Source organism: Notechis scutatus, chromosome 1, assembly GCF_049901735.1.
Source record: "Notechis scutatus isolate UNSWTSFEM ecotype Mainland chromosome 1, rNotScu1.2, whole genome shotgun sequence".
Classification (NCBI taxonomy): Eukaryota; Metazoa; Chordata; class Lepidosauria; order Squamata; family Elapidae; genus Notechis; species Notechis scutatus.
Window position 1 is genome coordinate 4,158,706 of NC_142009.1, and position 22,098 is coordinate 4,180,803.

Consider the following 22,098-nt stretch of genomic DNA (forward strand, 5'->3'; position numbering starts at 1 on the left):
CATTTGTTAACTGAATCAGTGCAGTTGTTAAATTAGTCACGCGGTTGTGACGCGAATCTGGCATTCCCCTTGGACTTTGCTTGTCAGAAGGTCACAAAAGGGAGATCACGTGACCCCAGGACACTGCAACTGTCATAAACGTGAGTTGGCTGTCAAGCATCCAAGTATAAATCACGTAACCCGTGCTGCAGGGGTCATAAGTGTGAAAAATGGTCCTAGGTCGCTTTTCCCAGTTAGGGACCTCTGCTGTCTCCATACTCTGCAAGGCTTGTTCTGGACAGCTCAGGGTTGAGAAAATCCAGTCGGAAGATGCTGCAGTGTTAACTTTGGAATGAAACCGATGGTGTTAGCTGCACAGGGATAAACCGCTACGGGTTTGCCCGGTTTGGGTGGACCCATTGCTAACGTTATGGCTGGTTCGGCGAACCACCAAATCACACCCCTTGTCATGCCCTTGTTGGAGTCCGATTCCGAGGGGGAGGTCAAGCAGCTGACAGGGAGTTGGAGTGTGTCTCCGGTGGCTGTGGAAGAAACAGGGGAAGGGCACAATCCGGCTGGGCATTCAGAGGAAGACCCAGGCCCATCCCCTCTTCATCCTAGGGCACGCAGGGAGAAAAAAAGAAGGGAGCAACATGGCTTACGGGAGAGAAAAAGGCCCTGATCCCTTTCATTAGTTGCAGCTGGGAGAACAGGATATAAGTGGGGCGTTTGCAAACAGCTCCTTGCTGGAAGCAAAGCGTGCATTATCTTTGCCTGGGTTTTGGCATCCTCCTAACTGTAGATGCTGCGTTATTTTGTGAAAGTCTGCAATTTATCATCCTGGCCTGCCATGTTAATTACTTCAGTGTGGTTTGTCTTGGGTTTTTTTTTATTTCTAATTAACTTTACTTTGGGTTCGGATTGTATTTACTCCCTTCGTAGACTGTTTCTGGAAGAGTTTGATTCCAGCCGAGGATAATTGGACATTGGGGCCCAAGTTGGAGGCATTAAAGGGAATTTATTATACTTTTGTGACTTTGTTATTTTTGTGCCACGCCCCTTTGGGTCATCACCGTAACTGGCACATCTGCGGAATCCTGAATCTGAAAGTTTAGGGGTTCTTTGCAAAAGTCAAAACTACAAATCCATCCCCCCCCCCTTAGCCATCATCACATCACATGGTCCAATCCACAATCCGTCCTAAAGCAAGATTCCCATTTCATGACGCGCCACACTCAGTGACCTTGAATCAGAAAAAGAATTGTATTTTGCCTAACTAGATATACTCAAATGAATTCCTCCATCCCACTTTCTCAGGCTCAATTGTGGTAGCATCTCATCTCAATATGGCTTCCAAAGCTGACACAGACTACATCGTGGTTGTAAGCCGAGGATTACCTACTTGGTCTAGTCTAGGGGTATCGAACTGGATTTCTTTGAAGGCCGGATCAGCATTGTAGTTCTCCCCTGTTGGCCGGGGTGTGGGGACCACAGATGCCTCCTGTAGCACTCTATCAGCCAAAACGGGGCACGGGAAGTCTGTGTGCGCCCCCCCGCACCTCGTCTTCACCCTCCATGGCCTCCTGCAGCACTCTGCTGTCTGTTTTGGGACCCCTTTTTCACCCTGTTTTTTTGCCCGTTTTCGGCCTCGTTGGCTGGCCCCACCTGCCTGCCCCTCCTCTCCCAGGAGTCTCCACGCAGCCTGTTTTGGGTGCAAGTAGAGTGCAGGGCCCGCGTGGAGGCTTGGGGAGGGGGAACAACAGGTCTTCCAAAAGTCTCGAAACAGGCCCATCTCCGGCCTCCAGAGCCCGGGAGAGACTGTTTTCTATGTCCCAGAGATTTGAGCAAAGCCTCCGGAGTCTGGGGAAGGTGAAACACAGGCCTCCTGGAAGTCTGGAAATGGGCCCATTTCTGGCCTCCGGAGTCTGGGGGAGGCTGTTTTCACCCTCCCAGAGGCTCAAGGGAAGCCTCCGGAGCCCGGGAAGGGCAAAAACGCCCCAGCCCAGCCCAGCCGTGGTGCAGGAGGCCAACTAGGCCACGCCCACCATGGCCACGCCCTCCCAGCATCCGGGCAGATAACCCATGGCTGACATTTTCGAAGCCCACCCCTGGTGAGATGCCTTTGGTCATTAACAAGAGGTTTAAGGTGACCCGTCCCAGGATGCCCTTGTGACCACACGCATGCTTGGGAGGGGACTCTGGGAAAGGAGCAAACCAGGTAGCAGCATCCATGGGCTGTACAGAGAAAAGAATCCAGGCCCCTTGGAAGTTTCTGATAGAGGAACCGTTTGGTTTAATGGTTGAGGCATTGGACTAGAAAACCCGAGACCGTGAGTTCAAGTCCCGCCTTAGGTACAAAAGAGGGCTGGGTGACTTTGGGCCAATCACCAAGAGACAGGTTCTAGTCCTGCTTTAGACTTGAAATGCGGCTGGGTGACGTTGGGTCAACCACGAGGAGCCAGTGAATTCTAGTTCTGTTTTAGGTATGGAAGCTGGCTGGGTGACTTTGGGCCAATCACCAGGGGACAGTGAGTTCTAGTCCCGCCTTAGGTACAAAAGAGGGCTGGGTGACGTTGGGTCAACCATGAGGAGCCAGTGAATTCTAGTTCTGTTTTAGGCAGGAAAGCCAGCTGGGTGATTTTGGGCCAATCCCCTCTCTCTCAGCCCAGCCCGCCTCACAGGCTGGAGAAAAGAGGAGAGCTATGTTGGACATGTCCGCCGCCTTGAGTTATTTGTAAAAACAGAGTAATAATAAAGGCCGGATACCAATGAATAATTAAAAAAAAAAACATGGGGAGAATTCCTCTCTCCTGGGCGAAGGAGGGAAATATCAAAGTGCCCAAAGCCGGAGGATCCAAGCAGGAGCCAGAAGCAGTCAGGTGGAAGGGCCTGCATCCAGGGGTGGGATTCTAACAGTTCACACCTATTCGCTAGAACCGGTTGTTAACCTTCTAAGCAGTTCTGAGAACCGATTGTTAGAAGAAATTGCAGGGCTAATCCTGTAAGGAAGGCAGGAAGGAAACATTCTGGTGTTGCTTACAGAAACTGCCTCTCCGTTAACCCTTATTACATTCTTGGCAGGACTAGACTTCCTGTCTCAGGAACTTCTCTGGAGTTTTTTCCCCCCTCCTTTGCTGGTACTTTGCTTGTATGGAGTGACCATTCAAAGTTACAATGGCACTGAAAAAAGTGACTTATGACCCTTTTTCACACTTACGACGGTTGCAGCATCCCCACAGTCATGAGCGGCCAGGCGAGGAGATGCGTGCCTCGATGTGAGTGATGTTGAGTTGGCCACGCCCAGCCAGTCACATGACCACCAAGCCACGCCCACCAACTAAGCCACGCCCACAGAACCGGTTGTTTAAAAAAAATTGAATCCCGCACCTGCTTGTCCCCTGGCCTGGGTCGATTCTCAGCACCCTTTGCAGAGGTTCCAGGACGTGCACACAACTCACTTGTGATTCTTGTTTCCTCCCACAGCAACCCTCCACTGAGCGAGGAGATGCTGCCTCCCGGGGAATGGATGTGCCACCGCTGCACCGTGCGCCGGAAGGTAAAGAGGTTTGGGGTGTCCGGATAGACACACACACAGACACACACACACACACACCCTTCCTTTCCTTCTCTCTGGAAGACAAAGAATGGCTCCCCACAGCTGTAAGGAAATAACCCTGGGAAAAGCACAGCTGGTCCTTCTGCAGTAGACAAAAAAAAAAACCCTCTGAAAGGACCACACCTTTTTATTTTCTTTCTGTGTTTTTTCTTCTTCCCCTCAATCTTAAAGTGAGAGGGGGAGTGCATTATAAATCTTAAGAAAATCTAGCAGTAGCGCTTAGATTTATATACCGTTTCCTAGTGCTTCACAGCCCTCCTCCCTCAGCAGTTTACAGACCCCAGCAATCTGACTCCTCATTTTAGCAACCTTGGAAGGACGGAAGGCCGAGTCAACCTTAAGCCGGTCAGGATCGAACTGCCTGCAATACTGCCTTCTAACCACTACGCCACCGTGGCAGGAAGGGAGGGAGAGAGAAAGAAGGGAAGGAAGGAAGGAAGGAGAAAGGGACAGGGAAAGAAGAAAGGGGGGGAGGAAGGAAGGACAGGAAAGAAGGATGGGGGAAAGGGGAAGGGAGGAAGGGAGGGAAAGAAGGAAGGGGAAGGGAGAAAAGGAAGGAGAAACAGGAAGGAAGGGAGGGATGGAAGAGGAAAAGGGAGGGAGAGGAAGGAAGGGGAAAAAGAGCGAAAGAAGGGGAGGGAGGGAAAGAAGGAAGGGGAAAGAGAGGGAGAAAAGGAAGGGAAGGGAAGGAGAAACAGGAGGGAAAGAAGGAAGGAAATTAAGGGGGAAAGGGAGGAAGAGAAAGGAAAGGAAAGATCAAAAACTGCTGGAAGTGGGTAGAATTAGTCTGCAATACTGCCTTCTAACCAATCCGCCACCATGGCAGGAAGGGAGGGAGGGAGAAGGAAGGAAGGAAGGAAGGGAAGGGAAGATGGATGGGGGAAAAGGTAGGGAGAGGAAGGAAAGAAGGGGAAAGGGGGAGAGAAGGGAGGAAGAATAGCTATAGCTCTCAGACTTATATACCGCTTCACAGGGCTTTGCAGCCGTCTAAGCAGTTTAGAGTCGGCCTCTCTCTCCCCCAAACAATCTGGGTCCTCATTCCACCCCAGAAGGGTGGAAGGCTGAGTCAATCTGAGTCAATCTTCTATTGAAACGACAACACACACACACACACACACCCCGCAAGGACTGGCTGGCTGAAGTGGGGATAAGCCCTTCCATGTTCCAGGGCGGCTGCGGGCACCTTCCCTCGGGAAGGCCGGGCGCCTCCTTGGGCCCATTGCAGCTGCGGGCGGGACACGCTGGCACTGATCCACGGATGCTGGCACCGGCCTTTCCCCCCCTTTCCGGCGGGCACTTCCCTTGCCAAGCCCCCCCAGCGCTTCCTCCCAGCGAGTTCAAGAAGCACGGAGGGGCCTCCTCCCCTTGTTTCCATAGCAGCAGCGGGCAGGGAAAAGAATGGGGGGCGGTGGGTTCCTCCTTGGTGGGGGGGTAGGAGTTTGGGCTGGGCTCCAACTTGTCGGCGGAGAGGCGGCATGCAAATAGTCCCTCCCCTCCCCAGCCTGGAGGGGAAGCAAGCAGGAAGAGCCTGCTGCAAGTGGAAACGGACCCGGCGTTTTTCTCCCAGCCCTGGGACACCCCCTGGCGCCTGGGGGACGGAGTTTCCAAACCAGCCTCCGCAGCAGATTCTTTCTTTCCTCTGTCTGTCTGTCTGTCTGTCTGTCTTTTATCTTTCCTCACCTGGTTCCTCTCTCTATCTGTATTCACTGTTAGGGTTTGGGAATTAACCCCTAGAAGAGTATTGCAGCAGTAGTCAAGCCAGGAAGCCAAAGGAGAGCGGAAGGGCCCCAGAGTATACACACACTGAACACAAACACTGTTTGTAGTTTAAATAGTTTTTAATCCAGTTAGAGTTTAAGCATTGTCATTCAGTCCATTAAGTCATTCACAGTATTTCCATCCAGTAAGACTCACTAGTATAGTTCAAGTTAAGAGTCCTTGCAATATCTTTATCAGCCGATAAAGATATCTTCTCCTCCTCCGGTTTCACTCTCCAGAGAAACAAACGCTGGATATTCAGCAAACAGTAGCAAACAATAACAGTTCAGTCACAGGCACTCACAGTCAGTAATCTCAGTTAGTCGCAGTAGCACACAGTAAGTCGCAGCAGCACACAGTTACAGTAGCACACAGTTACAGCCAGCAAGCTTTCCAGCTTCTAATGCTTCCTTATATTGTAACTTCTAACCGCACCCTTAATCGGCTAATTGCCTGCTGCATTGTGCTTAAAGTGATAAGCACTTAAACCATGATATCTAAGTTTTATATATTTATTCACCCAAACCATATTTGGTATCAATGTTATACCTAACATACTCCCCTTTTGGGTGAAATAAATATATAATACCTTTACAATCTAATCCCATATTTTTCACAACTCTCCTGGTGCTTACTGGCACCTTGGGCTTTAGTAAAATTATCAGCTAAATTGTCCTCCGACATACAGTACTCTAGCTGAATCATCTTACTTCTTACAGATTGTCTCACGTTTAGGTATCTTAGATCTGTATGCTTGCTCCTTGTTTTTACTCCAATATTTGTGGCCATTTGAATTGCTGCCTGATTATCTTCATGTATAATTATAGGATAATCTACAGTTATACCTATATCAATTAACATTTGTTTATACATTATTAATTCTGTACATAACAATGATAAACAGGAGAATTCTGCCTCCATAGTAGACAAACTTATATGCTGTTGTCTTATTGACTTCCAGCCTATTAATGTATTACCCAGCATTATGGCTGTTCCTGAAGTCGACTTTCTAGTGTCTCTTTCTGATGCAAAGCTAGCATCTGCATAAGCACTCAGAATTAAATCACCCTTTGGTTCTAAATACAATGAATAATTCATTGTCTTTTTAAGATATCTTAATATCCTCTTAGCTGCAATCCAGTGTCTTTCACATGGTGCAGAATTGAATCTAGCCAACTGATTCACGCAGTACGATATATCTGGTCTAGACCAATTACTAATATAACTCAAACTACCAATTAAAGATTGATAAATCACCTTATCAAACTCCGGGCTTTGTACATCAGTGTTGCTAAACTCCTGACTCATTGGAGTCTTAGCTGGCTTACAAAGCTCCATCTTGTAATCTTTTAGCAATTTGCTTATCTTATCTTCCTGAGATATCTTAAAACCTTTCCGTGTTTTCTTTATATTCAAACCGAGATACTTCTTTATCTCCCTAATTGCTTGATCTTTATTCTCTTTCCTAATGATGCTATTATTTTATTTGCTTCATCATTAGTTTCAGTTATCAATGCAATGTCATCTGTGAATAGTAATAATAATGATACTTTCCCATTTGTCTCCCTCTTAAACAGACATGGATCGGCTAAACCAGCTTTAAATCCTATATTGTCTAGTTCCTTTACAATATACTGGTTCCATTCATAGCCTGATTGTTTAAGACCATAGAGACTTTTCTTTAACAACCAACAATCATTATTATCCTTATTTTCACTTTTAATACCAACAGGCTTTTTCATATAAATAATATGTTTTAATGGGGCGTGCAAATAAGCAGTTTCCACATCTAAATGGTTAACTATATAGTTTTTACTAGCTGCCCACACTAAAGCTGCCCTCAAGGTTGCTGCCTTAAGACTAGGTGCAAACACCTCATCATAGTCATTAGCATTCTGCCTAAAACCTTGGGCTACTAACCTTGCCTTATGGATTAAATTACCATCTTTATCTATTTTTACCTTAAATATCCATTTGCAGCCAATGGATTTCTTTCCTACAGGTAATTTGGCATTTTCATACACCTTCATATCACTTAATGAATTCAGTTCCTTATTCATTGCTGCATACCATTTTTCTTTTTCCTTATTAGGATACTTTTTAATTTCTTCTACAGAATTAGGAACTTCATTAATCTGGCACACTGTGTTAGCCTGGTACCTATCAGGCGGTCTAGATATACGTGTAGTTCTTCTGGGAATTACAGGGCTTACAGGAGGACTTTGTTGAACTACTACCTGTTCATCTTCCTCATCCTGTTCAGCTATTGAATCTGTTTCTTCCTTTATGGGCACTATTTCATCCTGTATTTGTCTCTTTACTTTATTTTTAAAGTTACAGGGATAACTAATGGGATTTCTATAGGATTCAATAATTACATCTTTATTGGCATCCTGTTCTAATTTCTCCCATCCTTCATGTTCTAGAAATTGGGCACTAGCACTACATAACACTTTAGATGTGCCTTTCTCCCAAAATCTATATGCCCTATGGTTTGCCTGATAAACAACGAAGAAAAATCTTTTAGCTCTATGTTGCCCTTTTTTCCTGAGTTGTGCAGGAATATGCACCCATGCTGGTGCACCAAATGTGTGCAGGTAACTTAGATCAGGTTTCCTGCCATGCCACCTGGTAAATGGAATTTCACCTGTTGTTGTATTAACAACGTTGTTCAATATGTTATTAGCACACATTGTAGCCTCCCCCCACAAAGAATCAGGTATCCCAGAATCATTTAACATTGTTCTAACCATTGCCTGTAGTGTTTGGCCTCTTCTTTCAATAAAAGCATTATGTTCTGGCCTGTATGGAGCAGACTTCTTATGCTCTATTCCAGCTATCTTAAGTCTGTTCTGGAATTTGTTATTAATAAATTCCGTACCATTATCTGTCACCAGGGTTATCAGTTTACGTTTAGACTTTCTTTCAGCAAACCTAAGCCAATTGAAAAAATGTTGATATGTTTCAGTTTTGCTTTTCATTAAATAGCAAAACCCATATCTAGAATAATGGTCCATAATGCTCAGTATATATCTAGCACCCCCCATACTGGGTTTCTTTGGACCTATTATGTCTGCAAATACTATTTCTAAAGGTTCTTTTGTTTTGAAACCATTTAGCCTATTTGCAGGCAATACCTTGCTCTTATCTTCACAGCAAACATTACAACGCAAATATTTATCACAAGGTTTTAACCTTATTCCTTCAGATAACTCAACTGTACGTTTTAGCATTTTAAAATTTACATGCCCTAAACGCCTATGCAATAAATGGATACATTCATCATGAGGCTTTATATTATTAAATACAGTTTGTGCCTCCCCTTTCTTACTATTATCTAATACATATAATGTTCCATTTAAAGCTGCAGTTACCCTTTTGTTATCTTTTTCAATTATGCAATTATTATCTTTAAAAGTAATTACATAACCTAATTTATCTAATACCCTTACTGAAAGCAAATTAAACTTTAGTTGCGGTACATACAACATTTTTATATCCTGGTTTATGTACGGACAACGTGCAAAACCTTGACCTTTCGCTTTCAGGTTCCAGCCATTGGCAAGTGATATATGTTGAGAGCTTTTAGACATTTTTATAAATTTTGTCTTATCTCTTGTGATGCAGTGGGATGCGCCACTGTCAACCACCCATAAATTATTCTTCACATCAGAGTTGCTAAACATGGCTAGTTCAAATGCTTTCTTTGGCTTTTTTACATTCTGGCTTTTTCTCTTTTTGCAGAATCTTGCCAAATGTCCTCTGCCTCCACAATTAAAACACTTTTTAATTGTGTATGCTGTTGAAGATAAATTCTCTTCTTCCGGGTGCTTTACTTTGCTTTGCTGGTTTCTTTCAAGCTTTGAAGATAATTTCTCTTCTTTCTTATCTTCTCTCAGCTCGTCACGCTCACGCCTTCTTCTGGCTTCTTCTAATAGCCTGCCTGTAATCTCGGTTAATGAGAGGCTTTCTTTTGGCAATACCTCTAACGAAGTCACATAGTCATCATAGCTTTGATCTAATGAAGATAATATTATGTAGACTTGTTGCAGTTCATTAAATATAAGCTCTTTTTCTTGCAAATCTTGAAAAATGCTCTTCATACAGTTTAAATGAACTAACATATCTCCATTCCTCTGAAGATGCGTTCGAAAAAGCTTCCGTGTAAGATTTATATGTGCTCCTACACTGTCCCGAACATAAATCTTCCTGAGGTTCTCCCAGCAGTTTGCAGCATTTTCTTCTCCACGAATATGGACAAGCTGCTGATCACAGAGAGTCAGTCCTATGATGCATAAAGCCTGCTCATTCTTCAGTTTAAAGTCTTGTAACTTTTCGTTATCATCATCATTAGCAGGATCCCAGCTACTCACATCTGGTGGGTTTGCTATAATGTCCCACAAACCTTCTCTGCGTAGAAGTAAACTACATTTCATTGACCATGAAACATAGTTTGTTCCGTCCAGCCTGGATATCATGGACAGTTGTGACAAATTTACTTGTGCCATTACTCTTCAGATATTTTGACTATTTTAAACTAATTAAAACAGTTTGTTTTTACAGTAATGTGCAACTCACACCAACTCTCTCTGCTATATCCTGGTTAGTTAGACTATGCTGCTGGGCCCATAACCAATGTTAGGGTTTGGGAATTAACCCCTAGAAGAGTATTGCAGCAGTAGTCAAGCCAGGAAGCCAAAGGAGAGCGGAAGGGCCCAGAGTATACACACACTGAACACAAACACTGTTTGTAGTTTAAATAGTTTTTAATCCAGTTAGAGTTTAAGCATTGTCATTCAGTCCATTAAGTCATTCACAGTATTTCCATCCAGTAAGACTCACTAGTATAGTTCAAGTTAAGAGTCCTTGCAATATCTTTATCAGCCGATAAAGATATCTTCTCCTCCTCCGGTTTCACTCTCCAGAGAAACAAACGCTGGATATTCAGCAAACAGTAGCAAACAATAACAGTTCAGTCACAGGCACTCGCAGTCAGTAATCTCAGTTAGTCGCAGTAGCACACAGTAAGTCGCAGCAGCACACAGTTACAGTAGCACACAGTTACAGACAGTAAGCTTTCCAGCTTCTAATGCTTCCTTATATTGTAACTTCTAACCGCACCCTTAATCGGCTAATTGCCTGCTGCATTGTGCTTAAAGTGATAAGCACTTAAACCATGATATCTAAGTTTTATATATTTATTCACCCAAACCATATTTGGTATCAATGTTATACCTAACATTCACCGTATCTCAGTTTCTTTCTCTGTATCTCATCCACCTACTTTATCTGTCTCTCTCTGTCTCTGTTCATCCATCCATCCATCCATCCAACTATATCTGTCTGTCTGCCTGCCTGTCTTCTCGTGTGTGTGTGTGTGTGTGTGTGTAGTCTGTCTGTCTTCACCTATACCTCCCTCTATCTATTCACTCCATCATCCCTCTACCTATCCCTCTACCCCTCTACCTACCTACCTACCTACCTACCTATCTCAAATCAATCTTTATTGTCAGAGTACATTATCTACCTATCTACCTACCTACCTATCTACCTACGGTGTCTGTCTGTCTGTCTATCAATCCTGTCTGTCTGTCTGTCTGTCTGTATCTACCTACCTACCTACCTCTTCTCTTGGTGTGTGTATGTGTGTAAATGTATGTGTGTGTATGTGTGTAAATGTATGTGTGTGTGTGTGTGTGTATACATAGCCTGTCTTTCTTCATCTCTCTGTTCACTCCATCCATCCCTGTATCCCATCTCCCTCATTCAGAAGTTGCCCTTCTCCCCCCTCTAGAGGGACTTGCCACACGCACAGCCTGACTTCGATGCCCCAAGGGAGCCCCTTTACTCCCGCTTGAATCAAAGAGCCCCTTGTTCGGCCTGTCTTCTGTTCCACCTTCCCCTGCCTGAGAGGACCCGCTGGCCTTCTCTGAGAGCCCAGGGGGTGTGCGTGTGTGTGTGTGGTTACAACGACAAGTGGAGCCAGCACCTGCCTTGAAGCTACTGAGGCAGTGGTGGGATTCCATTTTTTTTTACTATGGGTCCTGTGAGCGTGGCCATGTGACTAGGTGGGCGTGGCTTTTTTTTTTGGCTTTTTGCAGCCCCCACCTGTTTTTTTGGGGGGCTTCCTGGCTTTCAGAAGAGCCTCAGGGCGTTTTTGCTCCCCTAAGGCTCCTCTGAAGCTGAGGAAGGCAAAAAAATGGAGGGGGGTTTGAGCCGGGTTTTTTTGCCTTCCTGGACCTCAGCAAGGGGAATCCCGGCACAGCTGACCGTATGAACAGCTGATTGTCAGGAGGGGGGAAAAAAAAAGAAATACCTTAGGCGAATGTCGGGCGGGGTGAGCGAGCATCAGGCGGGAGGGCGACTGGGTCGGGGGTGTGGCCAGCCAGAACTTACTACCGGTTGGGCAACCCACGCCAAATCCTTGCTACCAGTTCACCCGATCCGGTGCGAGCCACATCCTTGATACCAGTTCACCCGATCCGGTGCGAGCCACATCCTTGATACCAGTTCACCCGATCCGGTGCGAGCCACATCCTTGCTACCAGTTCACCCGATCCGGTGCGATCCGGCTGAATACCACCACTGTACTAAGGCTGTCTGGTCTTTCCTCCATCCAGGTTTGCATCCTGAAAAGGGGGTGGTAGAATCTGGGGAAGGTCTTGGTTAAGCCCCACACACATAAACCCTCTCCTTCAGTCGGGGTGATTGTGACACACGCGCACACACACACACACCCAAAACATAAATCATTCATTTTCAACCCTGAGCTGCAAATATTCTCCTTTATTGCTGGTTTCAAACTGCCCAGCCAGCCAGTTATTTGACTACCAGGCAGCGCAGGCAGTCCTCGACTTAACGACCCAAAGTGCCTGTTGCTAAGCAAGGCAGTTGTTTAAGTCAGATTTTGCCCCGTTCCGCAACCTTTTTTTAACGACGGTTGTTTAAGTGGCTCCCTGCAGGTGTTAAGTGAATCACACAGTTGTCTAGCAAATCTGGCTAACTCCATTGACTTGGCTCATCTGAAGCCACCTGAGAAGGTTCCAGAAAAGGGTTGATGGTGTCACATGACCCTGGCAACCATCATCAATCAAATCAATCAATTGACCAATGTCTGAATTTTGATCACCTGATGTCATGCCCCTGTTGGAGTCTGACTCCTAGGGAGAGGAGGAACAGCTGACAGGGAGTGGGAGTGTGGCTCCGGAGGTTGTGGAGGAGGCTGGGGAAGGACAGAGGCCGGCTGGGCATTCAAAGAAAGAACCAGGCCCATCCCCTCTCCATCCTAGGGCATGCAGGGAGGAGAGGATAAGGGAGAAACGTGAGTGGTGTGGTCTACGGGGGAGGAAAGGGCCCTGATCCCCTTCATGGGCTGCAGCTGGGAGGACTGTTTAAAAGGACAAACTGCGCATGGCCCAGTGCTGGAAGCAAAGCATGAAATAATTCTAGTCTTTCAGTTCTTATCTGAGTTCTGGCATCCTTCCCAGTGTGTGTATTTCGATATCTGTGGACGTCTTCAAGCCCTTATCCTGCCTGGTCTCACTAATGGCTTCAGTGTGGTTTGTGTTGTTGTTGTTTTTTTCTATTTATCATTTATATGTACTTTGAGTTTGAACGGCATTTCTTCCTTTTCGCAACTGTTTGTGGGGGAGTTTTTGTCTCCAGTCAATGATAATTGGAGCTTTGAAGCCAAGTTGAAGGAATTAAAGGGGCTTCACCTGTTTTTGTGACTTTGTTGCTTTTGTATTCCCCCCCCCCTCCCCGGGTCATCACACCTGACTGTGGGAATGCAACAAGTGTGTGGACATTGGTTCTAAGTCACTCCCCCCAGCCCCACCCCACCCAGTGCCACTGAAACTTCAAACGGTCACTAAGCAAATAATTATAAGTCCAGGTAGTCCTGTACAGGTAGTCCTCGACTTACAACAGTTCATTTAGTGACCGTTCAAAGTTGCTGCTCAAAAAGTAACTTTTAACCCTTTTTTTCACAGTCTTTCGCAACATCTCCCCCCGGTCACGTGATCAAAACTCAGGCACGTGGCAACTGGCTTACCTTCACGACAGTCGCAACTTCCCCTTTTGTGACAAGCCGAAGTTCCTGGGGAAGCCAGGTTCCCTGAACAAGCCGTGTGACTAACTTAACAACGGCTGTGATTCACTTAACAGCTGTGGCAAGGAAGGTCATGAAAAAATGGGCAGAATTCACTGAAAACCTGTCTTGCTTAGCAACAAAAAAAAACTGGGGCTCAATTGTGGTCATAAGTCAAGGACTACCTGTAATGATAGAAAAACTGTGTCATGAAACAGCCACCACGGTGACTTGTTTGGGGTTCTGGGAAAAGATATTCCCTCCCTTTGCCTTTCTCTTTTTCTTTCTTTCTCTCCCTCTTTATTCCTTTCTCTCTCTTTCCCTTTCTCTTTCTTCATCTCTCTTTTCTCTCTTGCTCTCTTTGTTTCTCTTCCTCTTTTCTTTTTCTTTCTCTTCCTCTTTTCTCTCTTGCTCTCTTTCTTTCTTTTCCTCTCTTTTTCTTTCCCTTTTCTGTCTTGCTCTCTCTTTTACTTTCTCTTCCTCTCTCTTTTCTCTCTCTCTCTCTCCCTCTTTCTCTCTATGTCTCTCTGTCTTTCTTTCTTTCTCCTCTTCTCTTTCTCTCTCCTTCTCTCTCTCTCATTATACGCGTTTCTCTGTCAAACCCAACCCTGATGCGGCCCTCAGTGAAATCAAGTTTCGACATCCCTGATCTAGTTATGTGTGTGTGTGTGTGTGTGTGTATTGACGGTGTTTCCCTACCTACCTTCTACTTATCCTTGGCTTGATTGCCTGTCTGTCTGTCCCTCTCTCTCTCACACGCACGCGTGCAGAGTGCCGGGCGGGGGGTGGGGGGGGGCGGAGGCTTCCAGGGGAAGACTTGACAGAGCTGCTGCTTTGTGCCTTGCAGAAGAGGGAACAGAAGAAGGAACTCGGCCACATGAACGGCTTGGTCGACAAATCCGGCAAGAGGACTTCGTCTCCCACCAGCGACGCCGACTACTTGGACCGGGCGGGCGGCGGGAGCCTCCGGACTCTTCCCCACGCCCGGCTCCTGGAGCGCAGGGCGAGCCGGCCCGGCACCCCGACCTCCAACACCAGCACCGACACCCCCAACTCCTCGGAGCAGAACGACGTGGACGAGGACATCATCGACGTGGACGAGGACTCGGGCACCGGGGCGGAAGCCGAGGGTGGGCAACCTCACCTCAAGCGGCCCTTCGAGCTGCTCATCGCGGCCGCCATGGAGAGGAACCCCACCCAGTTCCAGCTGCCCAATGAGCTCACCTGCACTACAGCCCTGCCAGGTGAGGGAGCCGGTCGGCACTGGCCCTGCAGCGTAGGCGGCTCCTGGCAATGGGGCTGCGCAGAGGGCCGGAGGAACGCCCCCGGGTGGGCTTCGGCTTTCGTTTCCGCCATTGCCCGGACCAGGAACATGGGTCCGGTGGTTGAGCCAAGGAGGGCAGTCTTCTCCTTGAACAGGGGTGGGCAGCGATGGCCCCCACCACTATACGGCCTGTGGACTTCCCGCTGGCTCAGGAATTCTGGGAGTTGAAGTCCACAGGTGATAAAGGGAGCCATCGTTGTCCACCCCTGGCCCTTGAGGGTGGGCGTGCGCATATTTCCCCCTTTGGGTCCCCAAATTCTGCCTAGCCTTATCTGTCTGTCATCTATATGTGTATCACATTTAGAGATCTCTGTATCATCAGTCAGCCTATCATCCATTCGTCTGTCTGTCTATGTCTGTCTATCTCTATTTATACATATATATATATCTACCTATCTACCTATTTCTATCTATCTATACATCTATCTACCTACCTACCTAATCTATCAACATATCTATCTACTATCTATCTATCTATCTATCTATCTATCTATCTATCTATCTATCTATCTATCTATCTATCTACATACATACCTACCTAATCTATCAACATATCGATCGATCAATCGATCTACATATCTACTTACCTACTTACCTAATCTATCAACATATCTATCATCTATCTATTATCCATCTATCATCTATCTATCTACATAACTATCCACTATATACCCACTTACCTACCTAATCTATCAACATTATCTATCTATCTATCTATCTATCTATCTATCTATCTATCTATCTATCTATCTATCTATCTATCTATCTATCTATCTATCTAATCAATCTATCTATCATTCTATCTATCTACCGTGTTTCTCCAACAATACGGCCTCCACCAATAGGAAGGCCCAGCATGTTTTTTTGGCATAAAATCAAATTAAGCCCCTCCCCCCAAATTTAGGCCTATTTTAAAACATGCAAAATAAGGGGGGAGGGCGGGGGGACTTGCCGTTAGGAGCGCCCCGCGGGCAGCAATTCCTCGCCACCAGCCGCTCCTAACGGGCGATCATGGCAAAGCGCGGAAAGCTCCCTACTCCCACCAAACACCTTTGCTGCAAACCCAAGACCTTTGGCACCCGCCGCTGTTGCTTTCCCTTCTGCCCATTCCGCCGCCACGTTTGGAGCTGGCGCTTCCGTGTTTGGAGTGTCGCCGCCATTTGGAGCTCCAAACATGGCGGCAGCTCGAAACGCGGAAGCGGCAGCTCCAAACATGACGGCGTGATGCTTTCTGGCTCTTTAGCAACCGGCTTCGTGTTTCTGCCAGGAGATAATTCCTTGTAGATATTGACAGCCAGCCATGTTGTGATCCACGAGTGAGGTTGCCATCTCGGATGGAGGCATTGCAGTCTCCCTCTCTTGCTCGCTCTGAACTTCGCGCGGACCAAAATAAAAAGATCACTCGCCGTCATGTTTGGAGCTGCCGCTTCCGCATTTGGAGCTGCCGCCACCATTTGGAGCTCCAAACAGCGGCAGTGCTCCAAACGTGAAGCCGGTTGCTAAAGAGCCAGAAAGCAGCAAGGGCGCCAGGTGGAAAGGACAGGGTCGCGATCACACGGAGATGCCCAAAGCGCGGAGCGCACATAACTAAAGGCGGCGCACGCAGTTGGTTTGGGGACTACAAGGCAGCATCTGCGCCTCTTCCCGGCGCGTCTCTAGGCTGCTTCCGGAGCTACGGGACGCTCTCCGTTGCCTACCGGCCCTTCTTCCTTGGGCTCCCTGCCGTGGGGTACACCCACTTCCTCCTGCAAATTACGCCCGCAACTCTTCTCTCCCTTTCCTCTCGCTCCAAAAGATCGCCATCGATTCCGCCGATTCGGGCTTCCAGCCACGTTGTGATCCACAGTGAGGTTGCCATCTCGGACGGAGGCATCGCAGTCTCCCTCTCTTGCTCGCTCTGAACTTCGCGTGGACCAAAATAAAAGATCGCCCGCCGTCATGTTTGGAGCTGCCACTTCCGCGTTTGGAGCTCCAAAGGCGGCGGCACTCCAAACACGGAAGCGGCAGCTCAAACGTGGCGGCGTAATGGGCAGAAGGGAAAGCAACAGCGGCGGTGCCAAAGGTGTCTGCAGCAAAGGTGGGAGTAGGGAGCTCTCTGCGCTTGGCCATGATCGCCCGTTAGGAGCGGCTGGTGGCGAGGATGCAAGGGGGGGAATTAAATCACCCCCGAAAAGACGGCCTAGCCGTTTTTTCAGGGCTCAAAAAAAAAAAAAATAAGGCCCGGCCTTATGATGTGAGAAACACGGTATCTATCTGTATGTGCTTGTGTGTATCAAATTTAGAGATCTAGCATCTGTCATTCTCCTCCCACCTCCGTCCCCCCAGTGTGGGTATATGTTTATATGTCTCAAATTTAGGGATCTATCAATCCCCTGTGTGTGTGTGTGTATTTGTGTGTATCAAATTTAGCTATCTTATCTGTGTATCTCCTCCCTGTGTGTATCAAATTTAAAGAGCCCTATCTCTATACCATCAATCTACATACCTGTCATCTCTTTATTTCTGTGTGCTGGTGTGCATCCAATTTAGAGATCTATCACCTGTCATCTATCCTGTCTCTCTTGTCTGTCTTTGTCTGTCTGTGCGTGTTCTCCACGTGTTTGTGGACGTGTTTAGAGGCCACCCATCCCACCCCCCAGAGCAACTGTCTTCCTGTTCTGTCCCATTCTACTTCCTGTTGTGCCCTTCCAGGTACTAGTAAGCGGAGAAGAAAGGAAGAGACCTCCGGGAAGAATGTCAAGAAAGCACAGCATGAGCTGGACCACAATGGCTTGGTCCCCCTGCCGGTGAAAGTCTGCTTCACCTGCAGCAGGTAATAGGCTGGGCTTGGGCTGGGGGGGAGGGGGTCTTAATCTGTGCCTGGGAACAGGAAGTGTTCTCCCTTTCAGGATCTCAGCAGCACGCATGTACACACACACACACACACCCTCTTTCCAATCCCTTTAACCCACCCCAAGAGGTGCCCTGCCTTCACCTGAGCGTAAGATTCCCTCCTTGGCTTGCTGGAAAGAAGCAACCTGGAACTGAGGAGAAATTTCCTGACAGGAAGAACAATCCGTCAGTGCAACTAACTTCCCTCCGGAAGTTGTGGGTCCTTGGTGCTCTTTCAACATGGCTGTTTTCTTGCGGATGTTTCATTGCCTAAACTAGGAAACATCATCGATACTAGCACTGATATTGTGAGCTAGTTTGGGTCATGAAAGGTCTGCAAGAAAACCACCCAGCTCAGAGAGCACCAAGGACCTCCACAGTTCTCCCCCCACCTCCTCCTCCTCCCCCCTCTCCACCTCCTCCTCCTCCCTGCAAATCCTTCTCTCTCTAGCAGTGATGTTCCCTAGTTGGGTCATGAAAGGTCTGCAAGAAAACCACCCAGCTCAGAGAGCACCAAGGACCCCACAGTGGTCATCCCCCTCCTCCTCCTCCTCTCCGCAAATCCCCTTCCCATCTAGCACTGATGATGTTACCAAACTGGGTCATGAAAGGTCTGCAAGAAAACCACCCAGCTCAGAGAGCACCAAGGACCCCTCATTCCAAGCCTCAGCCGTAAATATTCTCCCTTGATTGGTAAGTTGTTGGGTGCTCCATCACTGGAGGTATTTCAGAAGAGACTGGGCAGCCATAGTCCAGAATAGCATAAGGTCTCCTGCTTGGGCAGGAGGCTGGACTAGAGGACCTCCAGGGTCATTTCCAATTCTGCTATTCCGGAGGAAGAGGGGATGAGAATGCCGTTCAGATCAGCAAACATTCAAAACTGGGCAGTGGAACTTCTTCCCTCCAGAAGTTGCTGGGTGCTCCAACACTGGAGGGTTTTTAAGAAGAGACTGGGCAGCCGTTGGTCTGGAAAGGTGTAAGGCCGTGAGGGCGAACCTATGGCACACCTGCCACAGGTGGCACAAAGAACCATTTGGGCCAGCACACGAACCCCAGGCAAACTTACCTCACTGCGCACACGCGCACCTCCCCGCTGATTTCCGGGCCTCTTTCGGCTTCCCAGAGGCTTGAAGGGAGCCTCTGCAGCCTTTGCAGGCCGAAAAATGGGCCGTTTTGTCATTAACGGGCCCATTTTTCAGCCTGCGAAGGCCGCGGAGGCTTCCCTCGAACCTTCGGGAAGCCGAAAGAGGCCCGGAAATCACCTGGGAGGTGCAGTGTAGGAAGGGGTGGTGTGGGGGGATCGCACACCATTTTTGTCCCAGGAGCCCCAAAAGGTTAGCCGCCACTGGTGTAAAGTCTCCTGCATGAGCGGGGGATTGGACTAGAACCCAGGAGTCCCCAACCGTGGCAACTTGAAGACTGGTGGACTTCCAACTCCCAGAATTCCCCATTCAACTATACCTGTTGTTGTTGTTTTTCCCCCCTACTCCCTCGAGTGGAGAGATTGCAGAGGAAAGGATGACAAGAGAGTAAGCAGGCATAGAATTGAAGTCTTAACAAAGCTGCCTGAGGAATCCTGGGAGTTGAAGCCCACCAGTCGTCAAGTTGCCAAGGTTGGGGACCCCTGGACTAGAAGCCCCTCCGTGGTCCTTTCCGGTTCTGTCCTTCCCTGGTGGAATTCCTCTCTCTCTGCTTCCCCACGTTTGGGCTTGCAGGACCCAAGTGAAGTGGCCTCTCACGTTACAAGGGGAGCCTGCAGCAGGGTTGAGGCCCGGTTCCCGGTGGCCCCTGTCTTCTGGATGAAAGGGGGGCTGGGGGTGTCACAGGGTGGGAAGCGTGGATGACCCCAGGAAACGGGCCCAAGCGTAAGAGGGCGCCGCCTCCTCCTCCCGCCTTTTCTCCCTGGAGTCAGGATTCCCGGTCTTCTTTTCCAGGAGTTGCCGCGTGGCCCCTCTGATCCAGTGCGACTACTGCCCGCTCCTCTTTCACATGGACTGCCTGGAGCCCCCCCTCACGGCCATGCCGCTGGGCCGGTGGATGTGCCCCAATCACATCGAGCACGTGGTGGTAAGCCGGGGGTCTCGCCTCGGGATCGGGGGCTGCGGGTGGGGTGGGCGGGGGTGGGTGGGGAGGAATGGCCGGCCGGTTTCCCTTAGGCCGCTCCCTCCTCTTTTAACAGCTGAACCAGAAGAACATGACGCTGAGCAACCGGTGCCAGGTGTTCGACCGCTTCCAGGACACCATCTCGCAGCACGCGGTGAAGGTGGATTTCTTGAACCGGATCCACAAGAAGCACCCGCCCAACCGCCGAGTGGTCCAGTCGGGGAAGAGGAAGGGCCTGAAGGTAGGTAGGGGATCCCGGGTCAGGCTTGTCTCAGCTTGGACCCCTGACTCCCAGTTGCAGCGAAAGGTCTACTTTGACTAAAGCTAATTGGCTACAGCGTAGGAAAGCCAGGTCTGAAGTTTTCCACGTAAAACCAGGTTAAGAAGAGACTGGACAACCATCTTCAATTTGTCTGAGGGGGGGTGGACTAGAAGACCTTGAAGGTCCCTTCCAACTCTTTTTATTCTGTTACTTCCCCGCTTGTTTCAAGCCCTCCTCCCCGGCCATCCTTGTAGTGTCCAATGAAGTTCAAATTAGTTGTTTCAATAACAGTAAAGGAGGATATTTTTGCAGCTCAAGGGTTGACATGATGGGTCCACGTTGCTCTCCGAGCTGGCTAGTTTCCTTTCATGACATTTCGTGACCCAAACTAGGTCACATCATCAGTGCTAGTGCTGGGTTGGAATACCCCCATCAAGAAGCAGCCCAAGAAGCCCATTCAGCAAACAGCAGAATCTCTCTTTAAGACCAGCAACACTGACTGGGCAAGGTCTAATAGGATATAAACTGGCAGCAAACCGCGCTCCTTACTAGCACTGATGATGTTGCCTAGATGGGTCATGAAACGTCTGCAAGAAAAACAAGCAAGCTCAGAGAGTGCCAAGGACACCACAGTCGTCCTCCTCCTCCCTCTTCCTCCTCCTCCTCCTCCTCCTCCTCCTCCTTCTCCTCCTCCTCCTCCTCCTCCTCCTCCTCCTCCTCCTCCTCCAACGCCACTCCTTACTAGCACTGATGATGTTGCCTAGATGGGTCATGAAACGTCTGCAAGAAAAACAAGCAAGCTCAGAGAGTGCCAAGGACACCACAGTCCTCCTCCTCCTCCTCCTCCTCCTCCTCCTCCTCCTCCTCCTCCTCCTCTCCTCCTCCTCCTCTTCCTCCTCCTCCTCCTCCTCCTCCTCCTCCTCCTCCTCCTCCTCCTCCTCCAACGCCACTCCTTACTAGCGCTGATGATGGGTCATGAACCGTCTTGAAGACAACAAGCCAGCTCAGTGGGCACCCTCATGTTTTGGTAATTGTCCTGAGGTCTGGCACCTCTTGGATATATCCAGAGGGCTCTTGGGTTGGGTTTCTGTTTTCTATCAACCCCCCTCTCCCTCCCTACTGCTCCCCTCTGCCCCCAATTTTTATGGCAGGCTGCCCTCAAGGCTGAAGCGATGATGAGGTGGCCCCCCCGGCCTCGACCGCCCCCAGCAGTCCTCGTGGGGCTCACTTGCAACGCCCGTCTTCTGCCAAGAGGGGGCAGCCTTGCCACTCGGAAGGGCGGCCCTCCAGGAGCCGTGCCAGCTTCCCTCCTCTCCGCTTCTCTTTTGCCCGTAGGTCCCGGAGGCCATCAAGTCCCAGTATCGGATCCCACCAGCATTAATGGCGCCCGCGGCCATCCGGGACGGGGAGCTGATTTGCAACGGCTTCTCCGAGGAGTCTCTGGAGAAGACCCCCAGCAGCCCTTCCCAGCACTTAGCCGCCCAGTCGGAACAGCAAGAGGTAAACGTGGGTGGGGGTTGTTTTTTTTTGGGGGTGTGTGTGTGTGTGTGTTGCAGATTGGGCAGGAGGGAGGGGGTCACCCTCCTACCAGGCTGCGTCAGACGCCCCCTTCCTCCGGGTCTCAGAGTTGAGGCAACAGGGCAAGCTGGGGCCCTTCCAGCACCCTCAGAAAATCCGGGGCCAGTTAGCCCATCTCCTTGCCCTCGGCGATTGTGTGTAGGGGGAGAGGCTGCTAGAAGGGCAAAAAAGGAACCACGGAGTGGATTTGGAATGTAGGGACCGTGTTCCCCGGAAAACAAGACCCTGTCTTATCATTATTTTTTTTGCCACCCAAAAAAAAGGCACCAGGTCTTATTTTCGGGGGGTGCTATCCACGGACTAACCTCACGTGCGTGCGTGCATCGCCCCCCGGCCTCCTTTTCGCTGTCAGAGGCCTTCAGGAACTTCCTCTTCTGTGGCCAGGAAAACTTGTCTGAAGGCCTCTGCAACCGATAAGAGAGCTCAGGATCGATCCAGAGCATTGCTATCAGCTCCAGAGGCCTCCAGGAAACCCTTGCTGGCTGCAGAAGAAATGGGCAGGCAAGGCAGGTGTTGGG

General features: G+C 48.8%; 1 protein-coding gene across 2 annotated transcripts in view; it reads left to right on the forward strand.

The window, feature by feature from the left end:
* PHF12 (PHD finger protein 12) overlaps positions 1 to 22,098 on the forward strand; it is a 69,487-nt gene that overhangs the window by 28,531 nt on the left and 18,858 nt on the right. For both annotated transcript variants that reach the window (XM_087956021.1, XM_087956017.1), the window contains exons 2-7: positions 3,463 to 3,535; positions 14,290 to 14,686; positions 17,458 to 17,578; positions 19,572 to 19,704; positions 19,817 to 19,981; positions 21,338 to 21,502. In XM_087956021.1, coding sequence (XP_087812147.1) covers positions 3,485 to 3,535; positions 14,290 to 14,686; positions 17,458 to 17,578; positions 19,572 to 19,704; positions 19,817 to 19,981; positions 21,338 to 21,502 — 1,032 coding nt within the window. In that variant the 5' untranslated portion in view covers positions 3,463 to 3,484. The remainder of the gene's footprint in view (positions 1 to 3,462; positions 3,536 to 14,289; positions 14,687 to 17,457; positions 17,579 to 19,571; positions 19,705 to 19,816; positions 19,982 to 21,337; positions 21,503 to 22,098) is intronic.